We start from the raw sequence: 19,183 nt of genomic DNA, 5'->3' as shown, positions 1-19,183 counted from the left end.
ATGATATCTTTTGGGAACTCCGGTCACATTTTATATGAAGCCTGAATGCTGACGAACGAACTGACGCGTATCGCGAGTTTAATGGGAATTATAAATAATACGGCATAATGTGGTGTTAACGAGAACAAACTACTTGACTAAATAGATCGTGAAGGGTTCTGCGCAACGCTAACCCGGAAGGGTATTTGGTTTACCTATATGAATGAGCGTCTTACACCGGAACTGAGTGTAGCCTGCTATCTTTGTGGCCCATTAGAAGTTTTTTTGATAACTTTTTATTTATTTTATATTATGTTAAGAATGGTGACGAAGTAACAGTCCCTACTAATCAAAATATAGATCTGATGCATATAACAATTACAAAAGAAAAAAGTAAGTAAAATTAGGAGCAATATTTTACTTACTTTTTTCTTTTCAAGACATCATCTAACTATGGAATAACTAAAAAAAATATACTTTTATTCTGTCCAGGTACTTGCATTGTATCTCAAGGTTTCTTGTGGTTTGATCTGCCGATTTTTTTGGAATTTTCACTTTTATTTCTATTTTTTGTTTTTCAGTGTTTTGATCTTAGATCGATAAATTCGTGTCTCATCACATTTGCCATAAAGTACGAACAAATAAGCCCCAAACAGAGGTAGCTGCTGTCAATTGTTAAGAAGTTTTTAAAGTTCTCGTTATACGATTGAGCTCATTGATGAGACAGCTGCTGTACCTTGAGGAGTTATCTCGATACTGACGTCCCCATCATCAGGTCAGTTCGAATCTATCCATTATTTTGATAGTTTTTCTTTTCAAGCTTTTTCTTTCGTGCGTTTGGTACAAGTTAACTGTTTCACTAAATAATAATGGCGTCCACGGCCGATTTCGGCCTCGGCGGCGGTTCTCATTTAAGGAGATCAGCCAGCTGCGCAGGACATATTACTTATAGTGCACGAGCATTTGCGCAGACACAGATGCACTCCCTCCCTATTCGGCAATCCGACACGACCGGAAAGAGAACATTTACGTGTTCTCCGATGCACGGGTGAATTAACCACCAACTTCCAGACAACGGCCTGCTTTGTGAAAGTTTTAGAAAACCCACAAAGCGATTTCGGCCCGACCCGGGAATCGAACCCGAGACCTCGAGCACAGCACAGCAGCCGCGCTTGCGACCACTAGACCGAGGCAGTCATCGAGGCATCGCTATAAATATAGAACAACTAACTAAAGATACTTAGATACCTAGGTTTTTGCCTGCTCCTAGTATTATAAAATAATTATACTTTTTTCCTTTGTTGAGGTATACTACCTAATCTACGGTATGGACAGATATTCTGGGAGTAAGATAAATTAGTGACGCTGGAACGAAAAATTGAAAGGTTTTCCAAAAAATGTTGGTCGTTCAAGTCCTGTGTACGGAACCTAAAGTTAAGTGAAGTTCGAGGTATATTTATATGTTTAATGAAGGAATAGTAAGCCAGTAACTAGGGAGTCACGAGGAGGCGAGGAACATGATCCGTAGACTTTCTTACGCCAATTGCACCAGACTGATTTACCCTACACATTAGTTTATACCAGTACCTATCACTTTTGTTGTAATATATCATCATCTTACAGTCTATACTGTCTTCTTACACATTATTGCGATATGATTGAATTCTAGATTCTGGGCCTATAATAAGTACCTAGGTACACACGCTAGTTTTAGTTTTATATATATGCAAGTATAGTTACGTTATTCAATAGGCATGATGACAGTAATCAAAAATCATTAAAATAATATATTTATTAAATTAAACTTGAAGCTTGGAATATAAAACGCGCATTGTTTTCTTTATTAATAATGTGATTAATATGTATTTTTATAAAATAAAATTACGAAATAAGGCAATCCGCCATGATATCTTGAACACCAATCAGAGCTCGTGACGTCATCTCTCGAAACAACTCGCGCGAAAGCGCGCGAACGTCACATTTCGTTATTGTGAACTTCCACTGCGATCTTTGTTTTTAATTAATTAATTGTTTATAACACGAGTTATGGAGCCCGGATTTATCAAGGCAAACAGCGCTAATTTGCCTAGAATTGATATCATAATGCTGGGAAAGTTTTTGGCATCAAATAAAGATTTTTGTTCAGCTGAATTTAGAAATGTTAAAACTTCCATGTAAGTATACTAGTTTAATTAAAAAACAATGAGAGATGAAACCTAACCTCGAAATAGTTATTTACATTATAAACTATGCTAGAATCTAGAGAACTATGTAATAACTTACATCAAAGTGATCTTCACAAAAATAAAGTTGTACCCTGGGCAATGTTGCTTTTGAATCTCGCCTTGCAAGTTTAAGCCACTTGTATCGTATTTTTTTATTGTGAGGAACGTACACAAATAACTTATCAGGAGTTGTTTTGGATGTGTTCTTACACTGGGGGACCCCACAACACCTATGCCCTTTCGAATTCATACTTAATAACACAAAAAACTTAATTATTTGCACGAGCGTTGTTTACTTGCGTCTTGTAATTTCAGTCGTGACGTCACAAGTGACGACATGACACTGACAAGCGTTTTCGCGCCGGATTCAAAATGGACAGAGAAAAATGCAATTATTTGATAAAAAAAACTTCGCATTTTCTTAAAATTAATAATTTTTCATATAAAATAGACGTATACCTACATCATACAAAGGAATTTAAAAAATTGTCATCATGCCTATTCTCGCACAGAAAACAACAATTTAAAGGTGCACCAGCCTGAGGGAGTCCAGCCAGACTCGTCCGCTTTTAACGGTAGACCAATATGGAATCGCCTTTACCTTCTAAATATTTTGAAGGGACTTTATTTCTATTAGATTTTGATTATAACATTTATGCTGAAAGGGTCCTAATACTTGACCTATTATCACAGGATATGCTTGACGTCAGCATTCTGCCGTGTCATGATTTATTAATAGATATTCGGAGTGCAAAAACGTGCGCATGCGTCAATTGCTACCAGATCCTTTCGGTTGTGTTTGTTGAAGAAATCATCAAGTTGTATATTCTGAGTGCTTCAGGCAAACTGAACAAATTACTTGTGCTATCAGAGCGGTTCTTTGCACAGCTCGAGTTACGAACTGAAATGTCACAAAGAGTTACATTTGTTTGCTTTTTGCTTTAGTTTCATATGTATCTTGTGATTTTTTATTTGCAAATGATGCAGCGGTTTCCGGAGCATTGTGCCAGTGGTTACGGCGGAGAGCGGACTATCCGCTCCGTACCTACATATACGCATCGTATGGGAATGGGTTTCACAAGTTTTTCCAGTTAAAGGAGAGGATCGGACGAGTCTGTCATGGTTCTAAGCTGCATTTGCCGGGATGGATGGTTGGACCAGCTTCAACTAAACTAACTAGGTTAACAAGACAACTGCGTTATCCGTGTCACTACTTAGGTATTTAGTGAGTAGCGTAGTTGTCCTTAGCTTAGAACCTAAAAGTGCTTAAGCAATTCTCAATAAATCTAGACAATTCATTTGTTCTCGGTTGGTTGAGTGATCTAGGTACTTCAGTAGCTTTAAAGTGCTATAATATTAGTAGATACCTATGGAACTAAGGTTGAGACCGATAAAAATATAAAACTGTAAGCACAACAAATTATATCTCCAGAAAACAAAGGTATTTGCATTCCGGACCTTGCAAACTACGCAAAGTTCAAATAATTAGAAACACCTTTTGGCTCAAAATATGTTTCAAATGATTTTAACTTTAGCCAGATTTCATCATCTGCGATTGCACAATAGTTAATTGTATTAGTACCAGATTCCATCGAACACATTTATAATAAAGGGTACTAATAACGAGCGACAAAATCTGTCAATATGATGATATGAATAATTATTATGGTTTGTTTGTTTTTTGAAGGAGTCTATTTTTATTTAATTGCACTTGAACTTTCTAGTTCACATCTAATGATATTACTACTCGCTAATAGATGGTGCTACCTGACCAGCAGAACTAGTGACATCTTGTAGTGAATAGCAAAACTACTATAACTGCGCTCATGTAAATAATTATATTTTTATAATGTCAACTACCGAAAACCCTGAAATACAACGGATACGAGAACAAATGTGCTCATTGAAACATTGAATTTCAATAATTGAAGCATTTATCAGAATAAAGTCGTCAAGTTTTGCTTGCGACAGAAGTCTACGAGGTTTTACCACTCACCACCAGATGGCACCAAATTAAGTTTTAACGTTTTACTCGAATCTTCTCTAGCATTCTCGTATTTTCTTGCATCCTCTCGACGATAGATTGCGTTGTCCACAGACGTATATAAATAGCGGTGCGCGGGAACTGCGCAGTATTCAAAGTTTGACAACGAACGAGATACAAGCAAAAGCGAAGTAAACAATACAAAATGTCACTCGCGCCGTATTGGTTTCGTCATCTGAGGAATCTGGCGGCCAGCCGGGATCCTTTCACCAGAGTTTTTGAGGATCCCTTCTCAGTGTTCGGGAGGGATCCATTCTTCAGCAGAGACCCGGTGAAGTTCATCAAGGCAGTGACAGCGCCGGTCGAGCACGTCGAAGGCGTGTACTCCGATCACGAAGTAAAAATCGACGGGAAGAAAGTGGAAGTGCATTTGGACGTGCAGAATTTCACCCCGGACCAGATCCAAGTGAAAACAGTGGGCAATGAAATCATGGTGGAAGGAAAGAAGGAGATTAAGAAGGAGGACGGTTGGACGAGGAGTCACTTCGAGAGGAGATTCCTGCTGCCCGAAGGTTTCCCCCCGGAGCGCGTGGAGTGTCATCTCGATAAAGGCAAACTGAAGCTGGTGGCGTTTAGAGCTGAACCCCTGACGGAGCGAACCATACCCATACAGGATAAGTCCAGTGGCAGTGGTGAAAAGTCTTGAATAATACCTGGACCTATTAATAGATATATTTTAACGTTTAATTACCCATATAGACTGAGTATTTTAGTAGGTATTACTTTCCAGTTGCAACTAGTGTCTACTTCTTTTGTAATGTTTAATGATTAAAGATTTTGATTTAAATAAATTTAAGTTTTAATTTATCAAGTCGTTAATGTCCTTTATTCAAATACTTATGTATGTACCTACCTGTCCCATGAAGGGGACCTTTTAAATAAAAACTGCTATTTAATTGCATGCAGCATGCACTGCTGCACTATAGGAACTTTATTATACAAACATAATGTATACTGAACATTTATTTTAATCCGAGTACAAACACTACAAGCTGCTGGATGACGCGGACGGCAGTCATTTCAAGTGTGCCAACTATTTAAAAGAGAAAAAAGTTTTTGCCACCCAAACAATAGATGTATGTACTTCCATACTACCTACAAGATGTATGAATAAATCATAATCTTTCATCAGGGTGTCACTGGGATTCTATGAATGACATACTGACTACTTAAGTCACGAACTAAGAATATATATGAATACTAGCTTCTGCTAGTAACTATTCTATAATCTGTGCTTCTGCCAGCGGTTTCACCCGCATCCCGTGGGAACTACTTCCCGTACCGGGATAAAAAGTAGCCTATAGCCTTCGTCGATAAATGGGCTACCTAACACTGAAAGAAATTTTAAAATCGGACCAGTAGTTCCTGAGATTAGCGCGTTCAAATAAACAAACAAACAAACTCTTCGGCTTTATAATATTACTAGGTATAGATACGTTATGTTTATGTCTTACCTCATCATCCTCCGAGCCTTTTCCTATGGGGTCGGCTTCCAGTCTAACCGGATGTAGCTGAGTACCAGTGCTTTACAAGGAGCGGGGGTCAGATAGGGCTATCTCACGCCCAGTAAGGGGTACTGTGTTACCGGTTAGACTGATGTCAGACTTACTGACTTCTGACTACTGAGAGGTTGTTTATGTCTTACCTCAATGTCCTATATGTGCCTTGATATGCATAGCTGCTGTTACGTTTGGTTAGGTACCTACTCGATTTGGGACCGGACCACAACTGACTTAATACGGTTGCTTCAATAGAAAGAAGCTTGTAGCTTCTCTCAAGATTGTCAATTAACTACAATCCTGTGTCTACTTATGTACAGCACATCAAGCTACTCCAATTTTGTATATTTTGTTTTGTTTATTGTTACATTGATATATAATTATTAAAAGGTCGCCCACGATGACTGAAAAGGAGCGGAGCGAGCGCGAGTTCATCAAGTCGGTCGATGACAATATCTGGGAGTTCCCCGGATTCTCTATCATTCTCGAATGACCTGCGGAGGTCAGCAAATTTTAAATATGTTTAATTGTATACACGTACAAACAATGTAAGTTGTTGTAGTTACTAACTATGTAGTTGACAGGAAGTTGGGATAAGGATACAAATATGTAGTTGCATATTATACAGCCAGTATCCAAATGCCATTCGGAGGTCTTCTGGAGTGCTAGTGCTAGTGTTTTTTATCGACGGTTGTGTTCAATCAGGTTTAGGAGCAATGGCAACCTCTGCAACTCCTCAAGATATGCTCGTCGCTGATAATACTGGTAAGTATGAAGCAAACAAATATTTAAAGGTACCTATATTGGAGTTAATTTTTGCGGTGTTTAATCAACACTCGTGTTTTGAAGAAGTACGTACTTCTTTTACCCATAGGTGCAGTAGAACGCCGATCATCCGAATTTTGCTTCGGATAACCGGACATTGACTGGTTATAAAGACAAAACAACTGCCACACATAGAATAAACTTCGTAAAGTATTTGATTTTTCGATTAGAAAAGTTGCAGCACATGGGCCCGATTCTCCTAATTTTACTTAAGCAATATACGATTCACATTCGACAGTGATCCAATCACGACTCGATTACGATTGAAGTGTATGTGGCATTCCGCTATTTTTTCTTTGAAATGAACGTTTTTATCCTTTTCTATCATTCAATAATGAATCATTTTGTCAGCAAATGATTTACGATTGCAATATGATTGTAGAGCAATCTACCGTATAGACCAAAATCACCAAATAGCAGACCAATCGCAAACCAATCGAATGTCGTTGGAATACGATTGGTCTTATATTGGTAGCAGAATGCCCGATATGGTTAAAACTGCTAATTGCGATCATATTGCAATTCGATTTCTATTCAATTTTGACATTATTAACTTAGGAGAATCGGGCCCCTTGGCCTTAAAAATAACAGGTTCAGTGTCAAAAGCATTAGGCATAAGACCATCTAATTACCATCCTCCCACTATGTTCATTAGTTATAAATGAGGAAAAAGGATAAATTCCTATTGATTAGGAATAAATTCATGAATCTGTTGACGCTGATTGTTAGATTTTATTAACAGGTTTTTAATATTAAGTTAGGTACTTTTCCTACACATAGGTACCGTTAATTACTGAATTGCATATTGTTTATCAATCATCTAAATGATTAACTGCCTTAATTGTACCTAATAAGAATATTTTACAGTTCAATTATATATTAAAATAATTCAGTTTTGTTCATATGATTTGAATCAAAGCTTAAGTTCTCGTTTTGTACGAGAAATAATAACCTGTATAAAGAATGTATTTTGTTAAATCATTCATCAAAAAAATAAATCAGTGTAGCGAAAAAATGTGTCACAATCTTTCTTTACTCCATGGTCTGTTTTGTTTTTAGGGTTCCGTACCTCGAAAGGAAAAAACGGAACCCTTATAGGATCACTTTGTTGTCCGTCTGTCTGTCTGTCTGTCTGTCTGTCAAGACCCTTTATCTTAAGAACGCGTGGACGTATCAAGCTGAAATTCACATGAAATACTCGGGTCTATTGTCCCTTTAGGCTGTGAAAATATCAAGCTTCTAAGCCAAGCCAATCAAAAGATACAACCGATTATGTCGATATTTTCAACAAATTCTCGACACTCGCAAAGGAATCAAAACCTACAGGGTACTTCCCGTAAACTCAGAATCTTGAAATTTGGCATGAAGCATTGTTATATAATGCAAATATAGGAAAAATTGCGAAAATCTCATTTTTTTTTGTTATATAATATAATAAAAATATTTTAATAAAATGAAACTTACTACCTTATTTCTCACGAACGAATAAAGGTACCAAATTGAAATTTGTACCAAATACCTAGGTCTATTGTCCCTTTAAGCAATGAAAAAATCAAACTTCTAAGTTAACGCGATCAAAAGATACAGCAGTTTTACCGACACCTTAGACGAATTTCCGTCACACGCTAGAGAATCAAAACCTACAAGGTACTTCCCGTGAACTCAGAATCTTAAAATTCGGCACGAAGCAACGTTATATAGTACAGATAAAGGAAAAATTGCGAAAATGATAAATTTGAAGTTACATAAAATATTAAAATATTATTTTTGCTTACATGACATAAAATATTTTTTTAATAATTATAAACTTACTACCTACCCTTTTTCACATGAACGCGTAGAGATATTAAAGTTTTGAATAAAAAGTGAAATTCATATCAAACACTTCTTAAATATAATGGCCTCTAAACTGTGAAAAATTTTAAATCATTCAAAGGTCATTGGGCACCTTAGTATGAAAACCATACCCACGGCGGATATGAACGAAATATAGCACAGTATAATGATAAAGGCTCTGATTTACTATGGCATTAGTCGCATCAATGTGAACCATGGGAATCTAGAGAAAATCAGGTGTAAACATCAAATATTTTCCTCATTTCAATGGGGAATTTAAACGACCAAGTTTGACGGATTTGAGAAATCATTTCTTTGTAGTGAAAGAGTATACTCGCCGTTTATTTCCATTGTCATCAGGTCAGGATCTGATGATGGAAATCCTGAGAAATCGAGGGCAACTATCAGAAATTGTAGGCATGCATAGGATTAAAACTTGATTCTCAGATGTATGTCTGGTGATACTATCAAACAGTGAAGGTTTAGAGCTTATCTGATGATGGAGACGTGAGAAAGTCGAGAGAACTCGGTATGTTTTAGTTACGTCGTGTTTGGGCTTATATTATTCGTATTGACGAGAACTTTTCACAAAAGTTAAAAATAAAAACTTTTTACAAAAAAAAAAAACAACTTCTAAAACAACAAGAAAACTGTTTATATGCATCGGTCTAGATCTCGGTGGTTAAATAAATATAGATGCATCCTCTAGACACCGACTTCTAGACCGATGCACCTAACATCTTTTTAATTTCTTTCTTGCTTTTGTTTTCTTGTTGCTTTTTTATATGTTTGAAGTTGGATTTGTTTGTAAAATGCTACAAAATAAAATAATGCCGACTTTATAAAACAAAGAAAGGGACAGAATTACACTTTTGTCAAGGCTCTAGAAACGTAAAGCCAGCAGCCCCGAATCCTACTCTCTAGAAGTCGTTGTTACAATTCGACAGCTACAAGTCGTCAGGCGGTTTCGACAAAACCTGAAACTGGAGCTCTTTAGGTGATTAATCCCTCAAAAATAAAAGATCCCATTCCTGCAATGGCTGCTTTAACCCAAGTTAGTAGTGAATTCTCATCACCTAAAATAAAATAAGCTCCAACACAAGGTTACGTTATAAATTGTAAAGGAGTTCCCATAACTATATCTGATCTTAGCTGTCGATCCCACAATGGCAGTCAAACCTATCTTTGTGGAAAGTCTTCGCCAATACGAATAAAATAAGCCCAAACACGTGGTAGTTGCAACATACCGTTCGGGAGTTCCCTTGACTCTCTGTAGTCTCCATAATCAAATCAGCTCCAAACCTTCACTGTTTACCAGTACCCTCAAAAATACACTCACATGTCTGGTTATGACTCGATGCGTGCCTACAATATTCAAGAATTGCCCTCGATTTCTCAGGGTTTCCAGATCCTCATCAGATCTTGGTCATCCGGATTGGCACCTTCCTTCTTTATGAAATGTCTTTAAAAATAAAAACTAGCATTGCAACCTGTACAATCCTCTGAAACTGCTTGTCTTTTATATTTTTCAAACGATCCTGGACATTCGTCTCCACGGAATTTTAATAAAATATTTATATTCAAAGAAACGTCATACCATTCTCCACGATTTAAAACTACTTTGATTCATGTCCGCCACTTTTTACAAAGCGGGTCAGATATGCCCCATGACCTTTAAGACATAATTAGTTATTTTCAATCAGATTTCTGAATGATGACTATAAAATGTTGTATATAAATAACTTCAATAAAATAACTTTTACAAGGTACTGGCCTACTATTTTAGTTATATTATAAAATAAAAAATATTAACTATTTTGACTCTCACGAAATTACCATAACTATGATTGTTCTAAACTGAACGGTTGGCGCGAAACTCACTTTTTATCTATACAGCATTTGTAAGGAACCCTCGGTGCGCGAGGCCGACTCGCACTTGGCCGGTTTATTCCGTAGGTGGTGAGTGTGACACTGGTTCAGCATTAGTCCCAAGTGTGCAGCACCTCATCGGCCTGGATGCGGTCAAAGTGCACCAGAAGAGCTCATCCTTCAGCGGCAACAAGTACACTGTGCTCTCTGGCGGTGACGTGCTGTTCTCCTTGAAGGAGGACGGCCATGCCTTCACCTTCCTCTCCGAAGCCGAGAGCAGGCGGTTTCGAATGGATGGACTGGACAACATGGACAGAAAGGTGCCGATATTATTATAGCATATGAAAGTTCAGTTCACAGTTGACATCCTTTGCTGTAATGATGTCATTTTAGCTTCAATAATAAAAGATTTCCTAGAATCTTGAATATTTGTCGTTGATATTAAAAGCTACGTTCATTGCTTAATAATAAGATGAATAATGAAATTAGTTAGTAATGAGTTTATACGATTAGTACCTTATCCTTGAATGAGCTAATGTATACTATTTCCAGGTGTTAGTTCTTCATCGACCTGCCGTTCTTCTTTGTTCAGATAGTAAGCTGATGCTGTACATGGACGGAAACCTGGTCAGCATTATTCACGAGGAAATAACTTTCATGAAAGCGGTGTTCTTGATTCAAGATGCTAACGGCTCCACGGTACTCAGGGTTAAGGGTGGTTATTCTCATTATAACTTTCAGGTAACTACATCTATGTGTGTTTGCATTGTTTTAAGATCAGTTATGTAGAACAAAGCACGTCTTACCAGAGCTATTCGTACTATATAGAATAATATGTAATACCATGTTTGTAAATAATGTAGTTTTTAAATACAGTAAAGTTCCTAGCCGTCGTATTAGAATAAGTCCTGTAGATATAGTTTAAGGTGTTTTCAATAAATAGAAAAAAACAATCAGTAAAATGCTGGAGTAGACTTAATATGCCGAAACTTTCTTGTAATCCAGTTGCAGACTCCATGTAAGAGAGAAATCGGGAAGATTCAGAAGCAGTTCGGTGGTTTCTGGCGAGGGGTGTTCACACGCCTCAGCGATTACGTCATCTCCTTCCCGACAGACCTGGACGTGCGCTTCAAGATGGCCGCCGTTGCTGCCTGCATTCTCATTGTAAGTTTGTCACTGAATTTTATGTAAACTAGCTTAAGCTGTTTATTATCTTCAAAAATGTTGATAACCCATTTCTATTCTTCAGCACCTGTGCTAAGTAGCTATTCGTATAAAGCAATTTTAATTATGCATAAGTACTAGGTAGTTTATTTTACATGCCTTTTCATCAAAATTCGTCAATCATGGAGTATGTATGATTTTTTAAATATCACATTGCTGACTACAAGATCACTGGTTACAATTCATGTTTTCCTATTTCAGGATTACAGGTACCACGGCAGCTAGAAAAGGGACCGCTGCCAAATGTTATGATACTTAATATATTTTGTTACAGACGAATGTTAAGAATACGCACTGAAAAAGTAAACGTATATTTTTAATTAAAGATGGCAGTTTTTTTGTTTTTATTTAACGAAAACTAGGCATTTTCTCTAAAGTTGAAGTAGATAGTAAAAGAAGCATAATATAAGGGAGTACGTAAGGATAGTACATTGGGAAGTACCTATATAAGGTAGTACGTAAGACAGTTGCGGAATGTCCCCCGAAGTACTTATGGATCGAAGAAACAGGGGTGTGGACAACTACTTTCAAAAATTGCTTTGGTTTTTCAACGATTATGGCTATTCATAATTTCCAACTTTTCTAGTGTGTAGGTACTATTCAACTTATTCAAGGTACAATGTTATAATTTATAATGACTGCCATTTAGAGTATCTTTATTTTTTAAGATGTTTTTTTCGTCTACTTGTCATTTATATTTTTTGTATTGGTTACAAAAAATATAAATGACTAGTAGCCCGGTACGTGCTTCACTACGAAAATAAATGAAGAACCGCTTGACTAAATAGATTGAACAAAGCCTAACATTTGATTTAGATAGGTGCGCCCGTTCTTGAGTTATAAAATTGTAAAATTGTAAATGTACCCACACTACAAAAGTCATTCAAATTATGTACCCGAACAGGCATTTTTACGTCTTAGTGCAAGCTACAGCTGCAGATTTGTCTTCAATTAGTAATGCGATAAGGGGATACAATCAAGAACTGTACCGAAGTGTTTACGTTGTACGTACTATGGAAGTTTGTACGTGTATACTATGTATAGTGTATGTATTGTGCCAGACGCCAGTCAAGTGTCTGGCGCGCTTCAGTACAGTCGCGCACAGACAGAATATTAACCAGTCCATAAATAATATAAACTTGTTTCCGTATCGCGTGCTCTTGAATTATAAATACTATTCGTGTTTATAATCTTACTTAGCACATGTCTTATTTAATTGTAAATTAACTGCTTACTCAAATAACATAATAATACAAAATAAACAGTTGGTAAAAGTAAGCGACATATTCAGTGTTTTTGCAAACGGCATATCCAGAGTTTTTGCAAACCGCGTGTTCTTGTGACGTCAACAATTAATTAAGGTGTTTAGTGTTTGTGTTTACGCATCGGAACCATATTTAGAGGACGATTCAGGTCAACTCGTCACTTGGCATTGTCTTTTGACTGGTTTGTTTGTCAACAATGGCCACCGCCAAAGATACTGGTACGTAGTTCAAATCTATTATTCTATGATAAATCATTACCAAAATACTATTATCCCCCCTACGGGTATCCCCAGATTCTAATCTGTCTTTATAGCTATCTCTTGGTTCAATCTTATTACCGAAAGTGTCTTGTATCATAAGCACCTTTGCCTTTAAATATTTGCTAAGCAGCAAAGATTTGCTATGGAACCACACACACTATTTAAAATCAGGAATTACTTGAAGTATGAGCGTCATAAAGAAGCTGAGCAGTATATTATTTCGACCACAGTTCCAGGACTGGAGCGGCTGATCAGGCTGGACTCGGTGAACGTGAATCAGAAGGGTTCTGGGTTCAAGGGCAACAAGTACATCGTGCACTCGGGAGGCGAGCAGCTGTTCCACCTGAAGGAGGATGGTCACGCCCTCACCTTCCTCGCGCACGGCAGCAGCAGGGGCTTCCACATGGACGGCGTCGACAACTTGGGACAGCATGTAAGTTCATATAACATAGAGTTTATCTCATAGAAAGGTACAGGCGTATTGTCTGCGTGCCCATACAGCACCAACTAGTCTCAGCACAGTCAGTATTTTCATCATCATCATCATCATTAGCCTATCGGAGTCCACTGCTGGACATAGGCCTCTCCAAGTGCACGCCACTGAGATCGATTTTCGGCTGCTCGCATCCAGCTTCTTAGTATTTTATTCCACTTTATTATAAAACGTGGTTTTAAGAAGTACCCGCTTCATAGTTAGTGGGCTAAACCTGTAATAGGTTCTTAACTTTGTTCGGGACGGTGGTTTAAACCTGGTACAAAAGCTGGTACTTTTTAAAATCACGTTTTATAATGAGGTTGATTATGTTTTGTAGTATGCGAGAAAAACAATTATATTTATAGGCGTATACGAATAGGATGTATGGGATGACTCAAATCGCCTGCATTACATGCGCGTTTTTAGATAGTGATAATAATCTCGTTATTAACCATAGAAAAGAAAATGGAATGTGAGGAATGTGAGCTAATTAAAAAGTTAAGTATCATTGTCATGTGACTAGGTACTCGTTAATCAGAAAACTTTGCTCTTTTACTGTCTTATCTTCCATGAGTATGATAGTGAGTAACAGGAATTCTTCAATGGTGCTTCAGATTGAAATATAATATAATAACTCAACAATACTGCATTATAATCTATAGTTTAATAGAACAATTTCTCATAGGGTCACACAATGGCCATACAATGCGCCACAAGTATTGTCATAAACCTATTTAACCCTGGAGTCTAGATAATAATGCACTTCTATTATCTCCCTATTGATATTGAGTGCAATTTAAACTGGTTCAGGATTAACTCATCGAAGGTACAATTAATTGCACATAAACGGTTATTTGTGTTGTCACCCAAGTGGGGTCAACAACCCAATGACATCCCCGACCGCGGGGAGTGGCATGGCGTCATGACCGTAAATGGCAATCCTAAATTAAAGGGCAACAGTTAGTGCTTGTTCAGTAACGTTATACGTGTGCATTGCCTAAATGATTGGACCTAATGGGTTTTTGTGTGGACAGGACAGGACCTTTAAGTACGGGAAACGCCCCTTTTATGTGTGTCTAATTATCGTAGAAACAATACAACAAGTACATTTTCCGATTGAATGACCCTTTTATGATATATTTATATCGTTCAATTCAGTGTAAAATTTACTGAAAGTAATTTATGATCTGAGTTAAGAACGGTATACTTAAGCGGTATATTATCCTGAATCCGCTTAAAAGTAATTCAAAATGTAGAGATAAGCAATCGTTCAAAAGCTTTCGATTAAAACTGCATGTATGAACCTCATTAAAATTTACCGATTATTTGCCCTCTAAGCAGCATTGTTCTCTAATTAACTACAGGATGTAATGGACATTTACGGTGATACTACTTATCAGTAGTCGCGGTGCAAGCTTTATAATTCAAAGCCAAATAATAAGCAATAATCCGAGTTGGGACACTGTTGCTGATTGTTATTATTGTATGTTCATGAATATTATAACAATGAGTTAGCCTGTTGTATCAACTGAGAAATACACACATGATTACAAATTAAACTGGCATCCATTGTATAAAAGAAATAGTATTCTTAGAAAACATTGTTGTTTGTGATTGTACTTTTGACGAAAGCGGTACAAATTCCAGGTATTCTCCCTGCGGCGGCCTGCCGTGTTTATCAAGGACAAGGTGGAGGTCTACCTTAACAAGACCCTGGTCAGCATCATTCGCAAGGAGGCGACCTTTGTGACCCCTGTGTTCAGCATTAATGATGGTCAGGACGCCCCCATGCTGAGGATCAAAGGAGACATGTCGGATTATGACTTTCAGGTACCTAACTTGAACATGAGTCCCGAGACAGATCTTGTTACATATATTATCTACTGTTTAAGCTAGGTACTCTAAAGAAGAATTGAAGTGACATTTGGTTAGTAAAATGAATTCTGTAATTCAGGATACTAAGATGAGGTATCGAAAAGTTGAAGGACATCATGTTTGGAAATAGCTAAGAAATGTTTCTTTGACTTTGCATTATGAACATTATCGGTAAACAGACTAATAAATAACAGATGCAAATTCCTAGTAATCTTCAACATACAACTGTTCTCGCTGGAGTAATTTTTTATCGAGTATGACGTGTCGCGGTCAAATCGGTCGTATCGTCACTCCTTAGCAGTAGGGCTATAAGCATCTATTGTAACTAATCTTTGTTTTACCTACTTAGCTGAAATAAAGGTATAATCATGTATCACTCCAGGTGCAGACAGCCAAAAAGGTGACCATCGGTAAAATTAAGAAGAAGTTTCGTGGTCTGCTGAATGAGATGTTTACATACAAGGATGATTACGTCGTCACCTTCCCGACGGATCTCGACGTGCGTTTCAAAATAGCTGTCATATCTGCCTGCATACTTATCGTAAGTGTTTCTTAAGAATAATATAAGGACCTGTTTACTTTGAATTGTGATTTGTTTGTCACAGCACTTGACAACTAATTGAGTCATTTATCGTAACCTCATTTTTGTTGGCTAAGTTTAACGCAGTAGTATGTGCCAACGGTACTTCATCAAGTCTCTAAATAGTCCTCAGTCTGATACTGAATTTTTTATATTACGAAGTTTCATTTACAGCCTTTTAATTTATTCAGATTTTAAATTAAATTTGTTTTCTTATTTCAGGATTACAGATACCACGAAAGTTAGTAAAGGAGCTGCTGTATTTAGGCTTTTAGTATTAGATAAACTTGATGATAACTGCGTACTTTTTAAGTGTTGTCTTATGAGCTATGTAGAGGTCAAGAAATAGGATCAGATGGCCTTGTGCAATGTTCCATTTCGTTAAATGAAATACCGCCATCTACCAGTGTGAATATTAAGTATCTAGCTTAAGTGTTTCGTTCCATAGACGTTTGTGCCTTGATTAATGCGTGGCTGGAAAACTAGATGTCGCACGAGTAGTTTTAAATGTGAAAATGAGCCTATTTGTTTAATATTTTTTTATGTATTAGCATTTTCTATGAAAGTTCAACAGGTGAATGTTTTGATATAAAATGCCATTAAAATTTAATTAATGAATATTGGTTTTTGTTGCATGGTGCACCAACGTCCTTCTGAACTGATAGAACAGAAAAGATGGCCGACTAACAACAGCCTGACATGCTGATACACATTAACATACACACCGAGTGCAGTTAAATATCATCATTTGCTTAGCCTTCCCCCAACTATTTTAAGTTCAGTTTTAACTCGGATTCAACAAGGTGACCTCCTGCAGTGACTGCCTATCTGACCTCCTCAACCCAGTCACCCGAGCACCCAATACCGTTCGGTAAAATTGGTTCTATGCAGTAAGTTCAGTAGTGGACGGCAATTGGCTGATATGATAAATGATGATGATGGTTTTTAATTACGTACAAGATTGAGATCCTCATTTAAGTGTGTATATTCTAAGTATAATAAATTCAACTAAGTGAACACGTAAGTAACAAGAGGTTAAGTCACAGCGGCAGCCTAGTGAAGTTCTTTCGTGCAAGAAGCGAATTAGCGTGAAACCCTCGTTAAGCGACACTATTAGTATAATTGTTCGTAAGACAATATGCTAAGCGACACTGGCGGTTACGATCTAAGTTGGGCCAAGTTATTCTACACGTCATTCATTAAGATACACTTGGGTATGTGTGATTTATATCGGTCTTAAGTTAGGTAGGTAAGTGGAAGTGGAACATGTTTCAGTAAGATGTTAGTGTGTGATATGATCCAGATTTTGTTTTGATGTTAGGTTCATAAACACAGGTACAAAATAGAGAAAGTAAATAAACACACAATGTAATATTCATTGAATTTCCCTTTACGCTTCTGTGAACAACAAAACTGAAATACCCGTGTTCCGAAGTGAAAAATTCATCATTTGTTATTCGGTATTTTTGCAACCTTATCATGGTTATAAATAAATATATTTTACTTGGGCGAGATCGGGCGACAAGGCTAGTAAGGACTATCATTACTTGGTTAAACTAGGGAGCCGATAACTATTTCATCGAAGAAGCATAGTCTTCATGAATTAAATGTTAAAGCTCGTGTAATCAGCACAGAAGCCTCTCTCGGCCGATGAGATCGGCCGCCTCGTCTGCTTACAGGTAATCATAAAATGGCGGCTCTATGAAATTGTTGAGAAACCTGCACTTTAATGCACCGAAGCAGCCAACTTTATTTAGGAGGGGTTTCACAAGTTTTTTTATAAATAGGCCAAGAACTAGGTCATTTGCAACGAACTAGGTTATTTAGATTATTTGGAGCTAAACGATCAATAACCTGTTGATGTAAACTTATACAGAGGTATTTTGCACTGCTAATTATTTCAGCATAAGTATCATCGGGGCCTCGTAAATACGAAAAAATATTTGCAGATAAAACTTGTTGCTATAAAACAAAATAAAAAACGTTAACCCCATTCAGGTCGAATAATTAAGCCGGGCCCGCAATAATAACTGGTGAAATAGCCCGCATACTATAAATTCATGGGAATTAGGCGAGCTTGTCAGATAACCGGGCGTTTTTGCCTAAAATACACGATTCAGCTGTAATTTTTACCGACCGCTCCTGAAAAAGCTGAGCTATGAAAGTGTTAAATAGATTTCAACAACTTTGTGGCCTCTTCCGTTTTACGATTGTATTTTTGGCTTAATTTTTGTGCGAAGTGTTCGCAATGATTGGATGGTTCTTCAAATTCTGATTGTTGAATTAAAATGTATTTTGGGAACCTTAACTTACGATTTGAGGTTACTCTTATTAATGAAATGGAAAATATAAACTAGCTGAAAATAAACTAATAGAATATAAGCATCCACCAAAATGCTAAACATGTATACCTGCTAAGGTACTACCGTACTATTACCTACTCTACTGATGAACGGTTTTAGCTTGTAAAAGTAGTTTTTTAACGACTCTGTTAATTACACCTTCAACAATATCAGTAATCACCATTTTATAATAGCAGTAGTGCATAAACTGTACAAACCGATTGTAATTATAAGGGTGCGAGCTCACGTGCGTGTGAGCCGCGCTATGCAAGCCGAATCAGTGTTTTATATTGTACGGCACGGAAAGCGTATAAAAGTGATTTTTATTTAGATGCCGTTATTATTTATGAGAGCCGAGGGTCGGCCTGATTTTAATATCTGATGGCGATATTCAGACCCTACCTCCATGTACAATGAGGAAAAGATGCGGTATCTTTTTTGTTTGTTTTTCATTTAGGATAGATGTTTTTGTTGATACAGTTTTTTTGCGTGACATTTCCTTGGTTACAGCCCTGGGGGGAGGTGAAAATGTGACGGAATTTAGTTAAAGTATCATCTTCCTGGAGTTTATCTTTTGGATTTAAGTGTTTGTTTTAGGTTAGAAAGATACCTATTGTTTTAGAGTAGGTAAGTATAATTGATCTATTCATTAGAATATTAAAACAAAAAAAGTAGCAACAGTAAATCTATTCCAAATCCTACTTTTACAAGGTACGTAGTTTCTCGTTGTCACATCCACTCTTCGTACAGCCTCCCCTACATTTTCCAGTCTGCATGCACCGGCCATGTGTGTGTACACACCTACACATGTGTGCACGCTTCACATGTGTGCGTGCTCGCTACTAACACGAATGCCATGTGTACAATCAGCCTTAGACCGTTTTG

The 19,183-nt window shown here is 37.1% G+C and overlaps 3 protein-coding genes across 3 annotated transcripts; all 3 read left to right on the top strand.

Annotated features, from left to right (window-relative positions):
* The first annotated feature begins 4,154 nt into the window (after positions 1 to 4,154).
* On the top strand, positions 4,155 to 5,039 carry LOC124632853 (heat shock protein Hsp-12.2-like). Its single transcript, XM_047167840.1, has one exon. The coding sequence runs from the start codon at positions 4,394 to 4,396 to the stop codon at positions 4,892 to 4,894; it is 501 nt and encodes a 166-aa protein (XP_047023796.1). The 5' UTR covers positions 4,155 to 4,393; the 3' UTR covers positions 4,895 to 5,039.
* A 1,352-nt stretch (positions 5,040 to 6,391) lies between these two features.
* On the top strand, positions 6,392 to 11,826 carry LOC124632835 (phospholipid scramblase 3-like). The gene is made up of 5 exons (XM_047167823.1): positions 6,392 to 6,512; positions 10,365 to 10,597; positions 10,830 to 11,018; positions 11,283 to 11,441; positions 11,703 to 11,826. The coding sequence occupies exons 1-5, from the start codon at positions 6,464 to 6,466 to the stop codon at positions 11,724 to 11,726; spliced, it is 654 nt and encodes a 217-aa protein (XP_047023779.1). The 5' UTR covers positions 6,392 to 6,463; the 3' UTR covers positions 11,727 to 11,826.
* A 729-nt stretch (positions 11,827 to 12,555) lies between these two features.
* Positions 12,556 to 16,574, top strand: LOC124632845 (phospholipid scramblase 2-like). Its single transcript, XM_047167834.1, has 5 exons — positions 12,556 to 12,984; positions 13,257 to 13,459; positions 15,149 to 15,331; positions 15,759 to 15,917; positions 16,179 to 16,574. The coding sequence occupies exons 1-5, from the start codon at positions 12,963 to 12,965 to the stop codon at positions 16,200 to 16,202; spliced, it is 591 nt and encodes a 196-aa protein (XP_047023790.1). The 5' UTR covers positions 12,556 to 12,962; the 3' UTR covers positions 16,203 to 16,574.
* The last annotated feature ends 2,609 nt before the right edge of the window (positions 16,575 to 19,183 follow it).

Source organism: Helicoverpa zea, chromosome 1 (assembly GCF_022581195.2).
Source record: "Helicoverpa zea isolate HzStark_Cry1AcR chromosome 1, ilHelZeax1.1, whole genome shotgun sequence".
In the NCBI taxonomy this organism is placed as follows: domain Eukaryota; kingdom Metazoa; phylum Arthropoda; class Insecta; order Lepidoptera; family Noctuidae; genus Helicoverpa; species Helicoverpa zea.
This window is presented reverse-complemented; position numbering and strand designations above follow the sequence as displayed.

What these genes read in the sequence shown, in the direction of transcription:
- LOC124632853 (XM_047167840.1), top strand. Translation starts at nt 4,394, where the DNA reads ATGTCACTCGCGCCGTATTGGTTTCGTCATCTGAGGAATCTGGCGGCC.
- LOC124632835 (XM_047167823.1), top strand. Translation starts at nt 6,464, where the DNA reads ATGGCAACCTCTGCAACTCCTCAAGATATGCTCGTCGCTGATAATACT. An exon ending in GCTCGTCGCTGATAATACTG is followed by an intron (nt 6,513 to 10,364) that starts GTAAGTATGAAG and finishes TTTATTCCGTAG; the next exon opens with GTGGTGAGTGTGACACTGGT. An exon ending in TGGACAACATGGACAGAAAG is followed by an intron (nt 10,598 to 10,829) that starts GTGCCGATATTA and finishes TACTATTTCCAG; the next exon opens with GTGTTAGTTCTTCATCGACC.
- LOC124632845 (XM_047167834.1), top strand. Translation starts at nt 12,963, where the DNA reads ATGGCCACCGCCAAAGATACTG. An exon ending in TCGACAACTTGGGACAGCAT is followed by an intron (nt 13,460 to 15,148) that starts GTAAGTTCATAT and finishes TACAAATTCCAG; the next exon opens with GTATTCTCCCTGCGGCGGCC. An exon ending in TGTCGGATTATGACTTTCAG is followed by an intron (nt 15,332 to 15,758) that starts GTACCTAACTTG and finishes GTATCACTCCAG; the next exon opens with GTGCAGACAGCCAAAAAGGT.